Raw genomic sequence first — 21,678 nt, 5'->3', positions numbered from 1 at the left:
GAAGATAGATAAAATTCTTGGAAAAATGACACTATAACTGTTTTAAAAATAATAGCCTTACAAAAGTATATAATTTTGTATATATATACACATTATCGTTATATACAAAAATTATACAAGTTTTATACACTTTTTCGGCTACCAAATATAAATAATTTTTTGTGCGGGCTAAAAGTAATAATACCCCAAAATTCTTTCATCCTTAATTATATGTTTTGGATCCCATTAGGGAATACTTTCTTTTTTAACGTGAATTTATATTAATTGGAGCTCTAATGGAAGTATTGCGTATCGGGTGAAAAGCAAAAGCGTAAATTTTAAATGAAGAAAGAGAGGAGTTGCCTTCTTAAAAATGGGAACTTCAATAAGAATTAGGAACTCCTCGAGGTGGCTGAATTGGTTGAGTAAGAGATTTTTCAAATGGGAGATCCGAAAGCCACTTGCATACCTCCTCGATTGATCTCGTTACACGTAGTTGCCTAGTGCGTTTATCCTCCTATATAATTTTGTGGGCTATAACATAGGAGCTGTGATTATCATGTGCACATCAGAAGGATAAAGACAACGAATTCCCTTGTTAAAAAGAAATAAGCGCCGAATATAGGGAAGTACGTTTATGACAAAGAGTGGTTCAACTTGCGAAACACATTATACCTTCAACCAAGTATATCATTCAACTTTCTTGGAATATGGGTGCCAACAGTTACTATATACGAAATTTAGAAAATATACATAAAATATTTAATTTTGTGAAGAGACCATGGATTCACGTGCCTAATCTATAAATTCGCCCTTGCACGTAGTGTTCGGAAAACGGCCACATCCTAAGGAGAGATAACATACCCTAATGCAAGTATTAATAACTGCTTCCACAACTCAAATTCATAACCTATAAGTCACACAAAAATAACTTTACTATTGTTCCAAGACGCCCTTCATTTATGATATTAAGAGCGGAGAATATCAATATAATCTCCATTAGGGGTGTACAAAAGAAACCGAAAAACCGCACCATCAAGTTCTATTAGAGTTTGAACTAATTAATAACCTTGGTTAGTGAAGAGCCATTGTGTTATGAATCAACCCCAGCCCAGCAAGGATATTAACACACAAATAACTATTAGGCTGAGAAGAGCTATTGGGCCGAGAACAAGTAATATGGCTAGGCTGATTTGGGATCCAGGTTGAGTAATGAGCCCAAGAACATTTCTATTAAATAGAATAGTGGTCAGTGATTTTGGGGATTATGCCTATTGTTGAAGAAGAATATGTTTGTTCCTCTCATCTCCTTGCTCTACATCTAAGCTTCTCATCTCCTTTCTTTTATGGTGTATTTCTGCCCTCTCATCCCTCTATGTTATCTCTCAATTATCCTTTACTGCTTCATTGCAATTTCCAGTATTTGTAAGTCCGTTCAGTGAATCAATATAGCTAGTTGGTTTGGTTGCTATTCGGTTTGTTACATTGGTGCTTTCATCGTTCGTAGTCCAACAGCAATGGTGGTATTAGATCGAATTAGTGGTGGAAACCCAGAGGGTTGGATTGTTCAGGCTGAGTTGTACTTCACCTACCTTGGCTTCTCCGAGAAGGACTGGTTGCCTCTTCCTTACCACTACCTTGATGGTGCAGCTCTTGCTTGGTTTGATTGGCTATTTCGAAATAAGCAATTTTTTGATTGGAATCATTTTAAGGAGAAACTGAAGCTGCATTTTCGCACCCGAACTAGAGAAGAACTTGGCGGGTGCTTAGCTATTCACCAACAGCGAAAGCCAATGGCTGATTTACTAGCACGAGTTGCGGCTATTCCATCGTGGTGCAAGATTAACACCTCATCCTCACCTCAGCATTGGAAGAAACACTCGGACAGGAACAACTTGAACCTGGCATACGAGGTGTTTGAGGAAATGTCGGGCACCATTCGAGATAATGAAGCAGTTGTTTAAACTAGCGAGTTACCAGAAAAGCATATTGATGTCGCTTCCACGTACAATATCGCTACTGGTAGTCATGTTGATGTTGAGCCTTTTAAAAACATGGAAATATTACTTGAGCTACAAGCAAGTAATGTACTGGTGACTAGGAAAGAAGAATTTTTAGATGAAGACCATGTGTTCAACGAAATGCCACATAATTGCGGCTCCACGGTACTAGCTATTGTATCTGACTTGGAAGATGGCCACTCAGAGGTAGACAAGGTGCTTGATGGAAACCCCAAACGAACCATTGACAAGAACTATATCTCTCCAACTGATGCGGCAACCAATTTTTTGGTACCTTTTACTAGCGGAGAGGATGTAGTGCCGAAAGTGATTGCGAGCCCTTCTCAAGTCACACATCCATTTGAAAATGTCATATTGCTTCACATTCCCAGGAGTCTATATCTGTGGAATTTTTTTGATAAGAAGTTCATGATGGCTAATGAGGTCTCAGATATTGAGCGTAAAGAGACAATTTTGATGGACGAAAAACTTTCTATGTTTGGTGATGTTATCATGGAATCATGTTTGCTTTCTCTTGATAGCAGTGAATTGGTAGTCTCATCTTCCGGTGCGAAATCTGTTAGACTTGCTTATCCATTTCCTTGTGGTGGCCGAGAGTCTGTAGCACCTATAATTGAGAAAGTTGCTAGAACTTTCATATTGGGGGACTGCGATCCATGGACTGGCGGTGCACTGGTTTCCACAACGCATATGGAGAATTTCTGGACTCCGAAGTGTAAGTTATTGCTACTGCTGGAATCTACTGGCAAGTTTTGCTCATACGCATATTCTTACTCTATAACTAAAGTATGGGATCCCGGACGACAATGGTGTGTGAATTCTTATTATAGTGAAATAATTAGAAATATAATTATTGGCTTCGAGATAAGTGATATATCGCTGAAGAAATGTGACAATGCTGATTCACAAGTGGAAGGATCAGAACTTTCTTGGTTTGGCCTACACTCACTAACAAATGCCTTGACATGGGTAACAACTGAACCTTTGAGTTCATCTTCCCGCATTACAGATCCGGTGGCCACCTCAAACCAAATGATTGGTTCCCCACATATCTTCTATAATACTCTTGGGTATTCTATTCATTTTGTAGTTGCACAAGATTTGAATAGTTGTTGTTCAACCATGAACAAAATAGAACAGAGACATACTAGTGCTAATAATGAACAACGAGCTAGCCATACATTCTTATTCATTCGACACATTAGAGAATGTATTGCTTCCAAGTATGTGGTTCAGGTAGTTGATAAGCTTTGTATGAAGATGTCACGATCCGGATTTCCCACCCTCGGGAGTCGTGATGGCGCCTACTAATGAGAGCTAGGCCAGCCAATTTTAATAACCTTTCCAATAATGATCTAACACACTTTAACCATTAACGGCAAAATATAAAAGCAACAGAATTCAATAATAAGCGGAAGTCTTAACATTTTATAAAACTGAATAGAAATGCGGAAAGTTTAACAAAATTCTCTACCCAAGACCGGTGTCACTGTACTCACGAACTGCTAAGAATACTAAATACAACATCTGAAAGAAACACAAACTGTTTGTCTCGACACAATGAGATAACTGACTAAAAGAGAAGATAAGGGAGACGTCGGGCCTGCGGACGCCTCCAAGGCTACCTCGGGTCTCGCTGGACTGAAGGCCTACTCCCACACTAATGCTGCTGCTGCTGCTGTCCGAAACCTGGATCTGTGCAGAATAGCACAGAATGTAGTATCAGCACAACCGACCCCATGTGCTGGTAAGTGTCTAGCCTAACCCCGGCGAAGTAGTGACGAGGCTAGACTGGACTACCACATAAACTTGTGCAATTATATATATATAGCGGAATCGAAATACAAGACAAGTAAATAATATGGGAGGGGAACATGCTGTGGGGAGATAACAGTTTCAAGTATAAACTGACAGATACGAAGGAAAAACACAACTCATACAACAACAAGAAACAGAGATCAACAAGTGCACGGCATCACCTTCGTGCTTTTACTCTCATCCTCACCCAAACAATAGTATATCAACGTGCACGGCATCACCCTTCGTGATTTTACTCTCATACCTCACATGTAATCAATANTCGAGTTCTTGCTCTTGGTATGGTTCATTCTCATATACTTCATCTTCCACTACTTCTTCTCCCATATCATACAGATCTCTTGGCTTTAGATGCATAGAAACACTCCACCCTTTATTGGCAACATCATCCACATAGTACACCATTTGTGCTTGAGAAGCTTCGATGTAAGGCTCATGTTCTTCACGTTCACCGGTATGAATCAATCAATCAAAATTAACACAATTTAAGTTCCAACGATCCTTTTTATACCCTCTATCTCGAGCAGTATCAGTCCATCTACATTTGAAAAGAACAACCTTGAATCGACCATAATAATTAATCTCGAGAATATCTTCTAACTTCCCATAATATGGTAACTCTGCTTGCCTTAAATTTCCGTCAATACTACTTGCAACACATGATGTTTTAGAAGTTAAGAAAACTCCACTATTCTGTGTTCTTAGACCTTCTTCTCGAGCCAAAGTTCGAAATTTGGACCCATTGATGTTATATGCAGTAAAACGTCTTGCAACTACCGATGGACCTCGTGCGAGAAACTTTAGATCAATAGACATTGTATCTATTGTGTCTGGATTCATAATCTAAATCAAAACAAAATTGTCTTAGTGAAGTTTGCTCATTCAAACCAAATGTAAACAATAACTAATGATTACTCACTCACCCGCTTTTGGAACTAATCAACAAACTCTTTATTAACTCTCCTCTCTATCTCTGTAGGTGAAGGTCTTCTTCTTGAACTCCTTCTTATGTACTGTCTAAACTCACTATATGAAATAATTACATGTTAAAGAACAAGACTAGCCTACTCAAACATTACAATGATAAAGAATATAAAGTTTGTATGAGTTACTCACTCAACAAATGGCGTGACTATTGCACAATTCAGAAGCACATATCAATGAGCTTGTAGTTTCTGCATATCAGTTAAAGGAAATGTAATCGAAGCTGATGCAGGTTTACCTAATTGAGGAAATATAGAGGACGTTCCAGAAGGCTCAGTGACATTTGGGTCATCACGAACACGCCTAGGTCTATTGAATCTTGTCTCAATATCCTCAATATACCGAGAACAAAAGGTAAGAGACTCTTCGGCTAAGTAACCCTCAGCTATAGAACCCTCTGGTTGTGCTTTATTCCGTACAAAGGACTTAAAATGTCCCAACTCCCTATAAAATAATAGGCCATAAGTGTACAAACTAATTCAAGTGACCAGAATGCAAGTATCTTCAAATTAGAAATGTTAATGTTTTACCTCTCGACGGGATACATGTTTCGATGATGCACTGGACCTCCGAGTTTTGCTTCCTCTGCTAGATGGACAGACAAATGAACCATTACTGTAAAGAATGCTGGAGGAAATAGTATCTCCAGATGGCAAAGTGTGCTTTCAATGTGCTCTTGGAGCTTATCAGGCTCTGAAACATTCAAGGTTTTGCTAGAAAGGGCTTTGAAAAATGAGCAGAAGTCCACCAAAACTGCAACTACATGGTCGGGCAGCACATTGCGAATCGCCAATGGTGGCAATTGCTCTAAAATAATATGGAAATCATGACTTTTCAACCCAAAAATCTTTTTTTGTACCAAATCAACACTGCTAGAAATGTTACTTGAGTAGCCATCTGGTACTTTAATATTCTTCAAAGTTGTAAGGAACAACTTTTTAGTGTCCAGCTTCCTTTTTTATCAGTCATAAGTGAAAACACAGCAAGGTGATATTTTCCACTATCATCCGGCCAAAGATCACGCCTTATGCCCATTTCTTTTAGATCCTTTTGGGCATTAATATTATCTTTTGATTTCGATTTATCATGGAGCAATGTATATATATTGTCACATATATTTTTTTCAATATGCATAAAGTCTAGATTATGACGCAACAAATTAGATTTCCAATAAGGAAGTTCAAAGAATATACTTCTCTTGTTCCATTGCTTAGTTGCTCGTCTAGATCTTTTCCCTCTACAATTCAACTCTGCTCCTCTCCCTTCTTCAATTTGTCTCAAAATGGCAGACCCTGACAATTTTAATGGTGGATTTCGCTCCTCTGTGCTTCCATTAAAGCGTACTCGATTCAACCTAAACCTGTGATTTCTTCTCAGAAAACGTCGATGGCCCATAAAGCACCACTTTTTACTATGACGAAGACGACAAGGTTCTGTGTCAAAGTTACAAGTTGGGCTGGCAAAACCAGTATGTGTGTTCCATCCAGATAAGATACCTAATCCAGGAAAGTCACTGATTGTCCACATAAGAGCTGCATGCATTCTAAAATTTTCATTCAATGATGAGTCAAACGTTTCTACACCATCATTCCATAACTCGTGTAATTCCTTCACGAGGGGTTGTAAGTACACATCTATATTATTTCCAGGCATGTGCTTCCCTGGAATGATCATTGATAAGATGAAGGAGGTGTGCTTCATACACATCCAAGGAGGTAGATTGTATGGAATCAAGAAGACTGGCCAAATACTATATGTAGTACTCATTGTTCCAAAAGGACTGAAACCATCACTAGCAAGGCCTAAGCGAACGTTTCGAGGATCCGAAGCAAATTCAGAATGAGTCCGATCAAATGTCTTCCATGCCTCACCATCCCTTGGATGCCTCATCAACCCATCAGCATTATTGCCTAAAGCATGCCATCTCATATGTTCAGCAGTCTTACAACACATAAATAATTGTTGCAATCTTGCTTTCAATGGAAAATAACGCAAAACCTTTGCAGCTTGCTTTTTTTTCTTGTTAGGATTCCATTTAGATGTACCACAATGCTTACATGCTTCCAATTCTGAATCACCTTCCCAGTATAGCATACAATTATTTGGACATGCAGGTATCTTGGTATAGTCAAGGCCAAGTTTGCTAATGGTTTTTTTGGCCTCATAAAAGGAAGGAGGTAACTTTGCATCTTCAAATGCATCTCTCAACAAATCTAGTATCATAGTCATTGCCTTGTCACTTAATCCACAATAGACCTTTATATGATACAATTTTATAAAAAACTCTAGCTTTGTGAACTTGCTGCCTTCATACAGTGTTTCACTTCTATCTTTGAGAAAATCATGAAAGTCACTACAACCTCCCTATGCCCCTCATTTGATATTTCATTTGAGTCCAATGGTTGAGATATCCCTACTTCAATCATTTGGTGCCTATAATACATTCTCAAATTAAATTAGTAATAGGAGATTATCATACGTTTTCAAATTAAATTAGTAATAGGAATTTTTAAGAAGTATATCCTAAAAGTAATAGGATTACTTTTATTGAGCCACACCTCTAACTTTTTTGATGGCTCATTTTGCATTATTCTTTTGTTACCAATGTCGTGGTCCAACGCCAGTCACATTCTTTTTTTGCACCTAAAGGTTCACGATACTCACGTGGTTAGAAATTATGTTTAGTATTTATGGATCGACATTTCGTATAATCTATAAATAAAAAACCTATGAGGAAGAAATGAAATAGATGTCTATTTATTTTTTGCTAAAGATAAAGAGACGAATTATAGAAATGTACAAAGACAATAAATGAAAAACAAGCGAGTTGTCACGACCCTAAATCCCAACCCGGTCGTGATGGCGTCTCTCGTGAAGACAAGGCCAGCCGACACACCTCCAATTTACTTTAAACAACTAAACCAATAACTACTAAGTCTTTAATCGGAAATAAAATCCCAAAATGAGCACTTAACAGTATAATTTGCGGAAATAAAAACCAACACAACCCGATATCGGGGTGTCACCAGTCATGAGCATCTACTAAGGTCCGAATACAACTAAAGTAAAAAATATACTAAATACAGTCTAATGAAATCGAGAGGGGGAAAAGCAGTGCTGCGAACGTCGGGAAGCTACCTTGCTAAACTCTGATGACTCTACCTCTGAGCAACCAATACCCGCTACCGGGTTCGGAAATATCTGAATCTGCACACAAGGTGCAGGGAGTAAAGTGAATACTTCCAACTCAGTGAGTAATAAAAATAAATGAAGACTCAGTAATAGGAAATCACGAAGAGTACGTCAACATGCTGTATAGAAGCAGTACAAAACCAGCAAGAAGCAATGAAGCTGTGAAATCTCTTAAGCACCTTAGCTCAGTTTAAACTTCTTCAAAAATGGCTTTTCAACAGTTAAGCAATTGAACGCAAGCAATTAGAACAGATAAGCATAGAAGATCCGCCCCTCGGGCACAATTACACAATTAAACAAGTACATGACACGAGTAAGACATAGAGAGATCATGAAAGACCTCATATCTTCTTTTTGTAGTTGAAGAAAGTGAGAAGAAAAAGATTACAAACTAGAAGGTATAGATATTGATGTAAATTGCATTAATTCGTAGTTGTTTTAACTAAAATACGTAATTTGATTAAATTTTAAAGAAATAAGGTGAAAAAAATAACTAAAAATTTGCATGAGTCAAATTTACTAATTGATAACATTTGTGAGTGTGAATATCATTAGACTATTTCTTCTAAATTAGATAATCAAAATTTGTATCTTATTGTTATTGGTCTTCATGTCTTAAACTATATATTAGGCTTTTATTGTTTTGCTCTTTGAAAGTAATTTTGTATATACATGAAGGAGTAATCTTGTAAATTATAGTATTAATGAACTTTCTTGATTAATTACTTTTAGGCAGGTAAAATATATCTTCATATATTTTAAAGAAATTATAATTTTCTAATTGTTTGAAAATTAAGACATTATAGTTGTATCTCACATCAACTTTAACACTATTGTATTATTTATATTTGTAAAAACATACTAGATATTTTTGTATGAGTTCTTTATTTTCTTTTTAAATTTCTTAAACTTTAATAGACTTTCTATTTATGCGTAATTTCTTATTAAAAAATATTAAAGATATATGGGGCTTACACATCGTCCCGTAGTAAAATGGCTCGCCTCACACACCCGCCTTTGAAAATACTATTTGAACGTAGAATGCCTGCTATGATAAAAATAAAGAAAATTCGCATGCTAAGTATTGCAATTATCTATACCCCTTTAAAATTTAAATTATCTCAAGCAAAATAAAAAAATTAAATGTTTATGTGGATAATTAAAATACTTGGATGTCTCTCCTGCAACTGTTGTTCATCTGATGTGTAGTCGTTACCTATGAATGCAAATATTATTTATGGTTAACCTAAAGCATATTTTTTCGTTTATATTAGGCCTCGTTGACCCTACATTTTGTTCAGTGAGACTCAGTGAGTACCTGATATATTCAATTCTCTATATATTTGTCTTCTTCTTTGGAGACAAGTATCACTTGTGACGGTGAGACTAGCTTGAATCACCGTTCATTCCTTGCTTTTGTTGAGCCACACCTCAACTTTTGTGATGGCTCATTTTGCATTATTCTTTTGTTATCCAATGTCGTGGTCCAACGCCAGTCACATTCGTTTTTTGCACCTAAAGGTTCACGATACTCACATGGTTAGAAATTATGTTTAGTATTTATGGGTAGACATTTCGTATAATATAATAAAAAATCTATGAGGAAGAAATGAAATAGATGTATATTTATTTTTTGCTAAAGATAAAGAGATGAATTATAGAAATGCACAAAGACAATAAATGAAAAACTAGCGAGTAAGACATAGAGAGAACATGAAAGACCTCATATCTTCTTTTTGCAGTTGAAGAAAGGGAGGAGAAAAAGATTACAAACTAGAAGGTATAGTATTGATGTAAATTGCATTAATTCGCAGTTGTTTTAACTATAATACGTAATTTGATTAAATTTTAAAGAAATAAGGTGGAAAAAAATACTAAAAATTTGCATGAGTCAAATCATTAATTTCTATCGAATTGCAACAATTTCTCAAACAGTTGAAATTGATATATTTGTGGAGGTCATCAAAAACCTTCACAAAAAACTGCCATAATAAGAAAAAAATTAAGGAGGTTGGAACAAACGCCACAAATTAAATATATAGTAGGGGTCTGTTATAACCCCCACTTTTAAACCGCTACAATAAGAACTATTTTGTGGGGGTTGGCTCAAACGCCACAAAACAAATGTATAGTGGGAGTTTTTTATGACCCCCATAAATAAACCGCCACAATTTGACAATTTTTTTTGTAGTGACGGTTACTGATTACGCAAGAATATATAAAAGAGAATAATTTGAATAGCCAGAATATATTGAATAAAGCAAGTAAACCAAAGTATATTCAGATGATTTTTCGTGTCCTTACAACTGATTATATATCTCCTTTTTATAGGTACTTTTGAGAATATACGTTTTGCTCAAGTCATAATGAGGCTATTATGAGTAATTAAAGACATTGAATGCTACGTTGCACAATCATTACATTCAAAATATATTCTCTAACGTATTCAGCATTTAATACTCATTAAATGCCGTATCTGCACTCTTTTCTATTGTCAGATTCATTCCTTCTGATTCTCGGATATAAATGACTTAAATAGGTACGGGCGCCGTGTTACTTGTCTGATGTCCCGTGCCTCTTCCTCTTTCTTTACTCGTATCTGTTGTAACTCATGACTCTTAGCTAATTGCAATTCTTTGACCATTTGACCAATCCACGTGTCTTGACACGTCACCTTTACATATAAATATTATTTTTCCCAATACAGATAGTCCCCCCAAGAAAACGAGTTAAGATTTACTAACCCAAGAAGTTTTGGTGAAAGGGAGCTTCAATGGACGCCTAAAGACCTTGGAGAAGAAGGAGCTCGTGTGTTTTTATGAAATTCCCGTAACTACACTGTTCTGGAAATTAAAAATATAACTGGGAAAAATTGCCCTTCGCGTTCGCGGAAAGAGAGACGCGTTCGCGAAGGGTAATCTGGGCAGGGCATCGCGTTCGCGATGGGAAGTCTGCGAACGCGAAGAGGAGAGGCTGGGGGTCCAGAACTTGGTCTACGCGAACGCGTGGACCCTAACGCGAACGCGAACGCGAGGAAGGGGATCTGCAACACTACGCGTTCGCGAGTAGGTAGATGCGAATGTGAAGAGAGTAAAAGTGGGCTGAGTCCTCAGAGTCAAATGACTCTACGCGAACGCGGGGCAAGTATGCGAACGCGATGAAGGGAGAACTCATAGCCATCGCGAACGCGAAGGATGCGTCGCGAACGCGAAGAACAAAAAGGGACATGCACAGCTGAAGCAAAACCTGCAATCTTTCTAAGTCAAAAACCATCCCGAAACACCTCCGAAACACTCCCGAGCCCTCGGGGCTCCTAACCAAACACATACACTAACTCGACAACACCCTACGAACTTAACCGGGCGATCAAATCGCCAAAATAACATCAAAAACAACGAATCAAACCTCAAAATCACAAGTTTTTCCTCAAACTTCATAAACTTTCAAATTTAGAGTTTTAAGTCCGAAACACGTCAAACGACGTCCGTTTTCAACCAAACTTTACAGAAAGCGCTTAAACCATATATAAGACTTGTACCGGGCGCCGGAACCAAAATACGGGCCCGATACCATAGTCTTTTAATCAAATTTCATTTCCAATTTCCTTAATTATTTCCAAAAAACAATTTCACACAAAAATTCATTTCTTGGGCTTGGGACCTCGGAATTCGATTTCGGGCATACGCCCAAGTCCCATATTTTCCTACGGACCCTCCAGGACCGTCAAATCACGGGTCCGGGTCCGTTTGCCCAAAATATTGACCGAAGTCAAATTTAATCAATTAAATATCAAAATTTAGCATTTTTCTCACAGAATTCATATTTAAGCTTTCCGGCTACGCGCCCGGATTGTGCATGCAAATCGAGGCAACCCCAAATGAGGTTTTCAAGGCCTCGGAAGCACGGAATAAATAGGAAAACAGGTGATGACCCTTTGGTCGTCACATTCTCCACCTCTAAAACAACCGTTCGTCCTCTAATGGACAAAAGAAAGAAGTACCTGAGTCGAGGAAAAGATAAGGATAACGACTCCGCAAATCAGACTCGGACTCCCAGGTCGATGCCTCGGGAGGCTGACCTCTCCACTGAACACGAACGGAAGGAAAACTCTTGGATCTCAACTGACGAACCTGCCGGTCCAGAATAGCTACCGGCTCCTCCTCATAAGACAAGCCCTTGTCCAACTGGAGAGTGCTGAAATCTAACACGTGAGCTGGATCGCCGTGATACCTCCGAAGCATGGATACATGAAAAACTGGATGAACGGCTGATAAGCTAGGCGGCAATGCAAGTCTATAAGCCACCTCTCCCACTCGATCAAGAATCTCAAACGGACCAATGAACCTAGGGATAAGCTTTCCTTTCTTCCCAAATCTCATCACGCCTTTCATAGGCGACACTCGGAGCAATACCCGCTCACCAACCATGAAAGCTACATCTCGATCCTTACGATCTGCATAGCTCTTTTGCCTAGACTGAGCTGAACGAAGCCTATCCTGAATGATCTTGACCTTGTCCAAGGCTCCTGAACCAAATCTGTACCCAACAACCGAGCCTTTCCCGGCTCAAACCATCCAACCGGAGACCGACACCGCCTACCATATAAAGCCTCATAAGGAGCCAATTGGATGCTCGACTGGTAGCTGTTGTTGTAGGCAAACTCCGCTAAAGGCAAAAACTGATCCCACGAACTTCCAAAGTCAATAACACAAGCTCGGAGCATGTCCTCTAAAATCTGAATAGTCCGCTCGGACAGCCCGTCCGTCTGGGGATGGAATGCTGTGCTCAACTCGACCCGTATGCCCAACTCTCGCTGAACTGCTCTCCAGAAGCGCGAGGTAAACTGCGTACCCCGGTCCGAAATGATAGATACGGGCACACCATGAAGGCGAACAATCTCCTGAATATAGATCTCAGCTAACCTCTCCGATGAATAGGAGACTGCCACAGGAATGAAATGCGCTGACTTGGTCAGCCTATCAACAATGACCCAAACTGCATCGAACTTCTTCCGGGTCAACGGAAGTCCAGTAACGAAGTCCATAGTGATCCTCTCCCACTTCCACTCGGGAAGCTCAATCCTCTGAAATAAACCACCAGGCCTCTGATGCTCATACTTAACCTGCTGACAATTCAAACACCGCGCCATATATGCCACAATATCCTTCTTCATTCTACGCCACCAATAATGTTGCCGCAAATCCTGGTACATCTTCGCGGCGCCCGGATAAATAGAATATCGGGAACTATTGTCCTCCTCTAAGATCAACTCCCGAAGTCCATCCACATTGGGCACACAAACTCGCCCCTGTAATCTCAAGACTCCATCAGCATCCAATGTAACCTGCTTGGCACCTCCTCGCTGCACCGTGTCTCTAAGGACACACAAATGGGGATCATCAAACTACCGATCACGGATACACTCCAGTAATGAAGAACGAGCGACTGTGCAAGCTAATACTCTGCTAGGCTCAGAAATATCCAACCTCACAAATCGATTGGCCAAAGCCTGAACATCTAAAGCAAGCGGCCTCTGACTGACCGGAATAAAAGCAAGACTGCCCATACTAGCTGACTTCCTACTCAAAGCATCGGCCACCACATTGGCCTTCCCCGGGTGATATAAAATGGTGACATCATAATCTTTCAACAACTCCAACCACCTCCTCTGCCTCAAATTCAACTCCTTTTGCTTGAACAAGTACTGAAGACTCTTGTGATCAGTGAACACCTCACATGCCACGCCATACAAATAATGCCTCCAGATCTTCAACGCGTGAACAATGGCTGCCAACTCTAGATCATGCACTGGATAGTTCTTCTCATGAATCTTCAACTGTCTCGAAGCATAGGCAATGACCTTGCCATCCTGCATCAACACTGCTCCAAGTCCAACACGGGAAGAATCACAATAGACTGTATAAGGCCCTGAACCTGTGGGCAAAACCAACACTGATGTCGTAGTCAGAGCTGTCTTGAGCTTCTAAAAGCTCGCCTCACACTCATTCGACCATCTGAACTGGGCACCCTTCTGGGTCAATCTGGTCATCGGGGCTGCAATAGATGAAAATCCCTCCACGAACCGTCTGTAGTAGCCTGCCAACCCCAAGAAACTCCGAATCTCTATAGTTGATGCTGGTCTAGGCCAGTTCTTGACTGCCTCTATCTTCTTCGGGTCCACCTAAATACCTTATGCCGATACAACATGACCCAGAAATGCAACTGAACCCAACCAGAATTCACACTTCGAGAACTTAGCATATAACTGACTATCCCTCAGAATCTGAAGAACCACTCTAAGGTGCTGCTCGTGCTCCTCCTGGCTGCGGGAATATATCAATATATCATCAATGAACACTATCACGAATAAATCCAAATAAGGCCTGAACACTCGGTTCATCAAGTCCATGAAAGCTGCTGGGGCATTTGTCAACCCGAATGACATAACCAAAAACTCATAATGCCCGTACCGAGTGCGGAAAGCTGTCTTAGGGACATCAGATGCCCTAATCCTCAACTGATGGTAGCCAGATCGCAAGTCAATCTTGGAAAATACCCTGGCACCCTGAAGCTGGTCGAACAAATCATCAATCCTCGGCAGTGGATACTTATTCTTGACCGTTACCTTGTTCAATTGCCGGTAATCAATACACATCCTCATTGACCCATCCTTCTTCTTGACAAATAATACTGGAGCACCCCAAGGAAACACACTGGGTCTAATGAAACCCTTCTCAAGCAAATCCTGCAACTGCTCCCTTTAACTCCTTCAACTCCAGCGGGGCCATACGATATGGCGGAATAGAAATGGGATGAGTGCCCGGAATCAGATCAATGCAGAAATCAATATCCCTGTCGGGTGGCATGCCCGGCAGGTCTGAAGGAAAAACATCAGGGAACTCACAAACAACGGGCACAGAATCGATAGAGGGAACCTCAGCACTGGAATCCCGAACACAAGAGCGATGAACTCGATCGACCACAATAGAATCACCCACTGGTGTAGATACATAAACAGGAATACCCAATGCATCACTAGGCATGATCAAATACGGGGTAAAATAGGATGACACATACGAATACGTAGACCCCGGATCAAACAACACTGAAGCATCTCTATCACAAATCAGAACCGTACCTGTAATAACCGCATCTGAAGCCTCTGCCTCAGGCCTAGCCTGAAGAGCATAACATCGGGACTGGGCCCCACCACTCTGATCTGCCTCTCTGGGACGGCCTACTACTGGCTGGCCTCCACATCTGGCGGTCTGAGCTCCACCTCTATGACCTCTACCTCCCCCTCTGGCACCTCTACCCTCACCTCTAGCTGGCTGGGTGGTCTGTGGAGCAGTTGGTGCCTGAACCATGGCACGAGAACCCTGGTGCTGAGAACTGCTCGGTGCTCGAGGGCAAAATCTGGCAATATGACCCGTGTCACCACAAATGTAACAAGCCCTCGGCTGCTGAGTCTGCTGGCCCTGTCGACCTGAATGACCACCACGGAAACTCTGAAGCGGCGGCGCACTGATAGGAGCTGGCGGTGCACTGAATGGCTGCTGATCAGAATAATGCCCACGGAAACCACGATCGACCTAGGGCACCCTGAGAAACCTGGAGGGCTGACTGGAAAAGGCCTAGAAAGGCTGACCCCTATCATAAGAATCTCTGCCTCCAGATGAGGCACCACTGAATCGGCCTGACTGACGGGATCTCTTGTCTGCTCTATGACCACCCCCTGTGGCAATACCATCTCGATCCTCCGGGCCACATTGGCCGCCTCCTGAAAGGTAATATCACTCCCCGCCTCTCTGGCCATCTGGAGACGAATAGGCTGGATGAGTCCATCAATAAATTGTCTCACCCTCTCCCTCTCAGTGGGGAGTATAACAGTAGCATGGCGAGCCAACTCAATAAACCNCCTGGTGGTCTGAGCTCTACCTCTATGGCCTCTACCTCCACCTCTATGGCCTCTACCTCCACCTCTAGCTGGTTGTGGAGCATCCGGTGCCTGAATCATAGGACGGGGACCCTACTGCTGCGACTGAGTACCCCTCAATCTCGGGCAAGCTCTCCTGATGTGACATACTCACCACACTCATAACACCCCTCTGAACCCTGGCGACCTGAATGACCTCCATGGAAACTCTAAAGTGGCGGTGCACTGATGGGAGCTGACGGTACACTGAGGGACTGCTGATCGGAATAATGCCCACGGAAACCACGATCACCTAGGGCACCCTGAGAAACCTGGAGGGCTGACTGGAAAGGCCTAGAAGGCTGACCCCTATCATAAGAATCCCTACCTCCAGATGAGGCACCACTGAATCGGCCTGACTGACAGGGTCTCTTGTCTGCTCTATGACCACCCCCCTGTGGCAATACCATCTCGATCCTCCAGGCCACATTGGCCGCCTCCTGAAATGTAATATCACTCCCCGCCTCTCTGGCCATCTGAAGACGAATAGGCTGGATGAGTCCATCGATAAATCGTCTCACTCTCTCCCTCTCAGTAGGGAGTATGACAGTAGCATGGCGAGCCAACTCAATAAACCTGGTCTCGTACTGGGTGACTGACATAGATCCCTGATGGAGACGCTCAAACTGCGTCCGATAGGCCTCACGCTGTGTGACAGGGAGAAACTTCTCCAGAAATGTATGCGTGAACTGCTCCCAGGTCAAGGCTGGAGACCCTGCTGGTCTAGCTAAACAGAAATCCCTCCACCAAGTCTTGGCGGATCCAGATAGGCGAAATGCAGCAAAGTCAACTCCATTGGACTCAACGATACCCATGTTCCGAAGAACCTCGTGGCAGCTGTCCAAATAATCCTGAGGATCCTCGGTGGGTGCACCACTGAAAGTAGTAGTAAAGAGCTTGGTGAACCTATCCAATCTCCATAAAGCATCGACAGACATGGCTGCCCCATCACCTGCCTGGGCTACCACGCCCGGCTGAGCTGATCCAACTGGCTGAACTGGTGGAGCCAGAACCTGAGGAGCTACCTGCTCCGGAGTACGAGTAGCAGGAGTCTGGGCCCCTCCTCCAGCCTGAGAGACCGCTGGTGCTACAGGAAGTAAACCCGCTCGGGTAACACTCTCCATGAGGCCCACCAATCGGACCAAAGCGTCCTGAAGAACTGGGGTGGCAATAAACCCCTCTGGGACCTGAGCTGGGGCCACCGGAACTACTGGGGCTGGGGCCGGAACCTCCTCGTCAAAGTTGACCTGAGGCTCCACCATTGGTGCTGCTGTTCGGGGTTGAGCTCTGCCCCTACCTCGGCCTCTACCACGGCCTCGTCCTCTGCCCCTAGTGGGAGCTGCCTGGGGCTCGGACTGCTGATAGGAAGATGAAGAAGCACGTGTTCTCGCCATCTGCAAAAGAACAGAGTAGAAATTCAATTAGCATTGAGAAACCAAACCGCACGATAAGAAAGAACAAATGTGAAAGTTTTCCTAACTCGGTAGCCTCTGGGGTATAAATACGGACGTCTCCGTACCGATCCCTCAGACTCTACTAAGCTTGTCCGTGAGTTGTGAGACCTATGCAACCTAGAGCTCTGATACCAACTTGTCACGACCCGGATTTCCCACCCTCGGGAGTCGTGATGGCGCCTACTAATGAGAGCTAGGCCACCCAATTTTAATTACCTTTCCATTAAAGATCTAACACATTTTAACAATTAACAACAAAATATAAAAGCAACAGAATTCAATAATAAGCGGAAGTCTTAGCATTTTATAAAACTGAATAGAAATGCGGAAAGTTTAACAAAATTCTCTACCCAAGACTGGTGTCACTGTAATCACGAACTGCTAAGAATACTAAATACAACGTCTGAAAGAAACACAAATTGTTTGTCTCGACACAATGAGATAACTGACTAAAAGAGAAGATAAGGGAGACGCCGGGCCTGCGGACGCCTGCAACGCTACCTCGGGTCTCGCTGGACTGAAGGCCTACTCCCACACTAATGCTGTTGTTGCTGCTGTCCGAAACCTGGATCTGTGCAAAATAGCACAGAGTGTAGTATCAGCACAACCGACCCCATGTGCTGGTAAGTTTCTAGCCTAACCCCGGCGAAGTAGTGACGAGGCTAGACTGGACTACCACATAAACCTGTGCAATTATATATATACAGCGGAATCGAAATACAAGACAAGTAAATAATATGGGAGGGGAACATGCTGTGGGGAGATAACAGTTTCAAGTATAAACTGACTGATACAAAGGAAAAACACAACTCATACAACAACAAGAAACAGAGATCAACAAGTGCACGGCATCACCCTTCATGCTTTTACTCTCATCCTCACCTAAACAATAGTATATCAACGTGCACGGCATCACCCTTCGTGCTTTTACTCTCATACCTCACATCTAATCAATAGAATCGGCATGGAATGGCACATCGTGCGGCACGGCTTCACCCATCGTGCTTTACTCTCTTTTCCTCACAATAAACAAACAATGCACGGCATCACCCTTCGTGCTTTACACTCTTTCCTCACAAGAAGCAAACAATGCACGACATCACCCTTCGTGCTTTAACACTCTTCCTCACCCAATCAACAATCACAAACAAGGGCAAGGGAAATAATAAAACAATAATGGAAATCCCGGCAAGGAAATACAAGCAAACAATTAAAAATCCGGCAAGGGCACAACATCAATAATCAACTACGTCCCGGCAAGGGAATAAATCATTAAGTCTTTCTCTTTCTTTCACTTTCATCTCATAGTTCACATTACCACTTGAGCCAATGCTCCAAGGATTTACTTATCTCATATACCTTCACAATTTGCATTTTTAACTCGAGCCAACGCTCCACGAAGTTTAAAGATCACAATTTCCTTTCACAAGATCTTTACAACATACAGAAGTCATCAATTAAGCATGGAACATATAATCATAATCCCAACTATTTGCAAAATAAGGACTCACGGTCATGCTAGACACCATTGAATAGATACTTGTCACCATGTCTATACATCGTACTCGACAATTAGCAAGTATCAAATAAGACTCAACTCCTATTCCCTCAAGCTAGGGTTAAACCAAACACTTACCTCAACTTCATTGCCAAATCAATCCACAACAACCGCTTTCCCTCTCGAATTCGGCTCCAACTCAATCGAATCTATACAATAATGACTTCATAATATCAATATATGCTAAGCAAATCAAACCCAATGTCTAATTATAGATTTCCAAGCTTTCTTTCTAAAAATCCCAAAATCGCCCCCCAGGCTCGCTTGGTCAAAACACGAGGTTCGGATCAAAATCAGATCCCCCATTCACCCACGAGGCCGAATATATAATTTGTTCTCAAATTCGACCCCAAAACGAGGTCTAAATCAATAAAAAGTAAAAAGCCCTAACTTTACACATTTTCCCCAATTTCTACCCTAAATTACATGTTTTAGGCTTAGGAACTCAACAAATATTGATGGAAAATAAAGAAAATGAGTTAAGATTTACTAACCCAAGAAGTTTTGGTGAAAGGGAACTTCAATGGACGCCTAAAGACCTTGGAGAAGAAGGAGCTCGTGTGTTTTTATGAAAATCCCGTAACTACACTGTTCTGGAAATTAAAATATAACCGGGCAAAATTGCCCTTCGCGTTCGCGGAAGGATGGTTGCGTCGCGAAGGGTAATCTGGGCTGGGCATCGCGTTCGCGATGGGAAGGCTGCGAACGCGAAGAGAAAAGGCTGGGGGTACAGAACTTGGTCTACGCGAACGCGTGGACCCTTAACGCGAACACGAGTAAGGGGATCTGCAACACTACGCGTTCGCGAGTAGGTAGATGCGAACGCGAAGAGTAAAAGAGGGCTGAGTCCTCAGAGTCAAATGACTCTACGCGAACGCGGGGCAGGTATGCGAACGCAATAAAGGGTGAACTCATAGCCATCGCGAACGCGAAGGATGCGTCGCGAACGCGAAGAACAAAATGGGACCTGCACAGCTGAAGCAAAAACCTGCAATCTTTCTAAGTCAAAAACCATCCCGAAACACTCCCGAGCCCTCGGGGCTCCTAACCAAACACATACACTAACTCAACAACATCCTACGAACTTAACCGGGCAATCAAATCGCCAAAATAACATCAAAAACAACGAATCAAACCTCAAAATCACAAGTTTTTCCTCAAACTTCATAAACTTTCAAATTTAGAGTTTTAAGTCCGAAACACGTCAAACGACGTCCGATTTCAACCAAACTTCACAGAAGTATCTTAAACCACATATAAGACCTGTACCGGGCACCGGAACCAAAATACGGGCCCGACACCAACACGTTCTAACCAATTTTCATTTCAATTTTCCTTAGTAATTTCAGAAAAACAATTTTACTCAAAAATTCATTTCTCGGGGTTGGGACCTCGGAATTCGATTCCGGGCATACGCCCAGATCCCATATTTTCCTACGGACTCTCCGGGACCGTCAAATCACGGGTCCGGATCCGTTTACCCAAAATGTTGACAAAAGTCAAATTTAATCAATTTAATATCAAAATTTAGCATTTTTCTCATAGAATTCATATTTAAGCTTTCCGGCTACGCGCCCGGACTGTGCACGCAAATCAAGGCAACCCCAAATGAGGTTTTCAAGGCCTCGGAAGCATGGAATAAATAAAAAAATAGGTGATGACCCTTTGGGTCGTCACAGAAGAAGGTCAAAGAGGATTCAAGCATAATAGAGCTTTCAAATGGGTTTTATGTGGAAACTACACAATACCTGAGGGTAAGGGCAACTACAACTACATGTCATCATATTCTCTCTTATAGTATATGCATTCATGGGCTTTTCAAGAATGATAATATAGAAGAAGCACTCATTTTGAAGGAAGAAATGAGATTAAATGGTATAATGTCAAGAACTGCCGTGTATAGGATGCATATTCTGCTGAAACTTGCGAAATGTGATGACGCTGAGTGGGTGTTGACAAACATATCTAACAAGGGGCATGTTCCAAAAGAGGTGTTGTACAATACCATCCTTGATGGACATTACTCAACAGAAAATATACTGATGGCTCTAAAGGTGACTAAGGAAAGGATACTAAGGTGTTTGAGGCAAATTGATGGTTTGCTTATCACATTACATGGGTTGCTTTTGTGGGAATTTGCTTCTGGAAAGTTTGCCTTGATTCAATCATTTCGCTTGCCGCTAACTGCTTCGCGAAGAGGGCAAGCAAGATTATGTCAATATGCAGGGCAAGTTAGGATGACACTCAAGTTGATAACATTGCTAATGTTCGAGAGCCACAAAGGACATGGTTTAGAATGGTTCGCTAAAGGTGCGCGGGATCCTATATTTTCCTTTAGACATAATGAATGCCTTAGTATTGATATTGTTGGTTGGAAGCTTGTGAGTATCCTTGTTCTTAACTTGAACCTTGAGGACAAGGTTCTTATTGAGGACGGGAGTATTGTTATGAATCAACCCCAGCCCAGCAAGGATATTAACACACAAATAACTATTGGGCTGAAGAAGAGCTATTGGGATAAGAACAAGTAATATGGCCAGGCTAATTTGGGATCCAGGTTGAGTAATGAGCCCAAGAACAGTTCTATTAAACAGAGTAGTGGTCGGTGATTTTGGGGATTATGCCTATTGTTGAAGAAGAATATATTTGTTCCTCTCATCTCCTTGCTCTACATCTAAGCTTCTCATCTCCGTTCTT

The 21,678-nt window shown here is 41.7% G+C and overlaps 1 protein-coding gene across 1 annotated transcript; it reads right to left on the bottom strand.

Annotated features, from left to right (window-relative positions):
- LOC109227572 lies at positions 4,976-17,231 on the bottom strand. Its single transcript, XM_019392772.1, has 6 exons — positions 17,157-17,231; positions 16,876-16,994; positions 7,117-7,235; positions 5,996-7,015; positions 5,333-5,609; positions 4,976-5,246 (listed from the first exon to the last, which is right to left on the bottom strand). Exons 1-6 carry the CDS (start codon positions 17,229-17,231, stop codon positions 4,976-4,978), a joined length of 1,881 nt encoding a protein of 626 aa, XP_019248317.1.

Source organism: Nicotiana attenuata, chromosome 6 (genome assembly GCF_001879085.1).
Source record: "Nicotiana attenuata strain UT chromosome 6, NIATTr2, whole genome shotgun sequence".
Lineage (NCBI taxonomy): Eukaryota > Viridiplantae > Streptophyta > Magnoliopsida > Solanales > Solanaceae > Nicotiana > Nicotiana attenuata.
Note: the sequence above shows the minus strand (reverse complement) of the source record. Positions and strands in the feature narration are given on the sequence as shown.

Bases quoted from the DNA above. Each gene is read 5' to 3' on its own strand.
- LOC109227572 (XM_019392772.1), bottom strand. From the start codon at position 17,231: ATGGTGGAGCCTCAGGTCAACTTTGACGAGGAGGTTCCGGCCCCAGCC. The intron at 7,016-7,116 runs GTATGAAGGCAG...CTATGATACTAG, and splicing joins AAAGATAGAAGTGAAACACT to ATTTGTTGAGAGATGCATTT. The intron at 5,247-5,332 runs GTAAAACATTAA...ATTATTTTATAG, and splicing joins AACATGTATCCCGTCGAGAG to GGAGTTGGGACATTTTAAGT.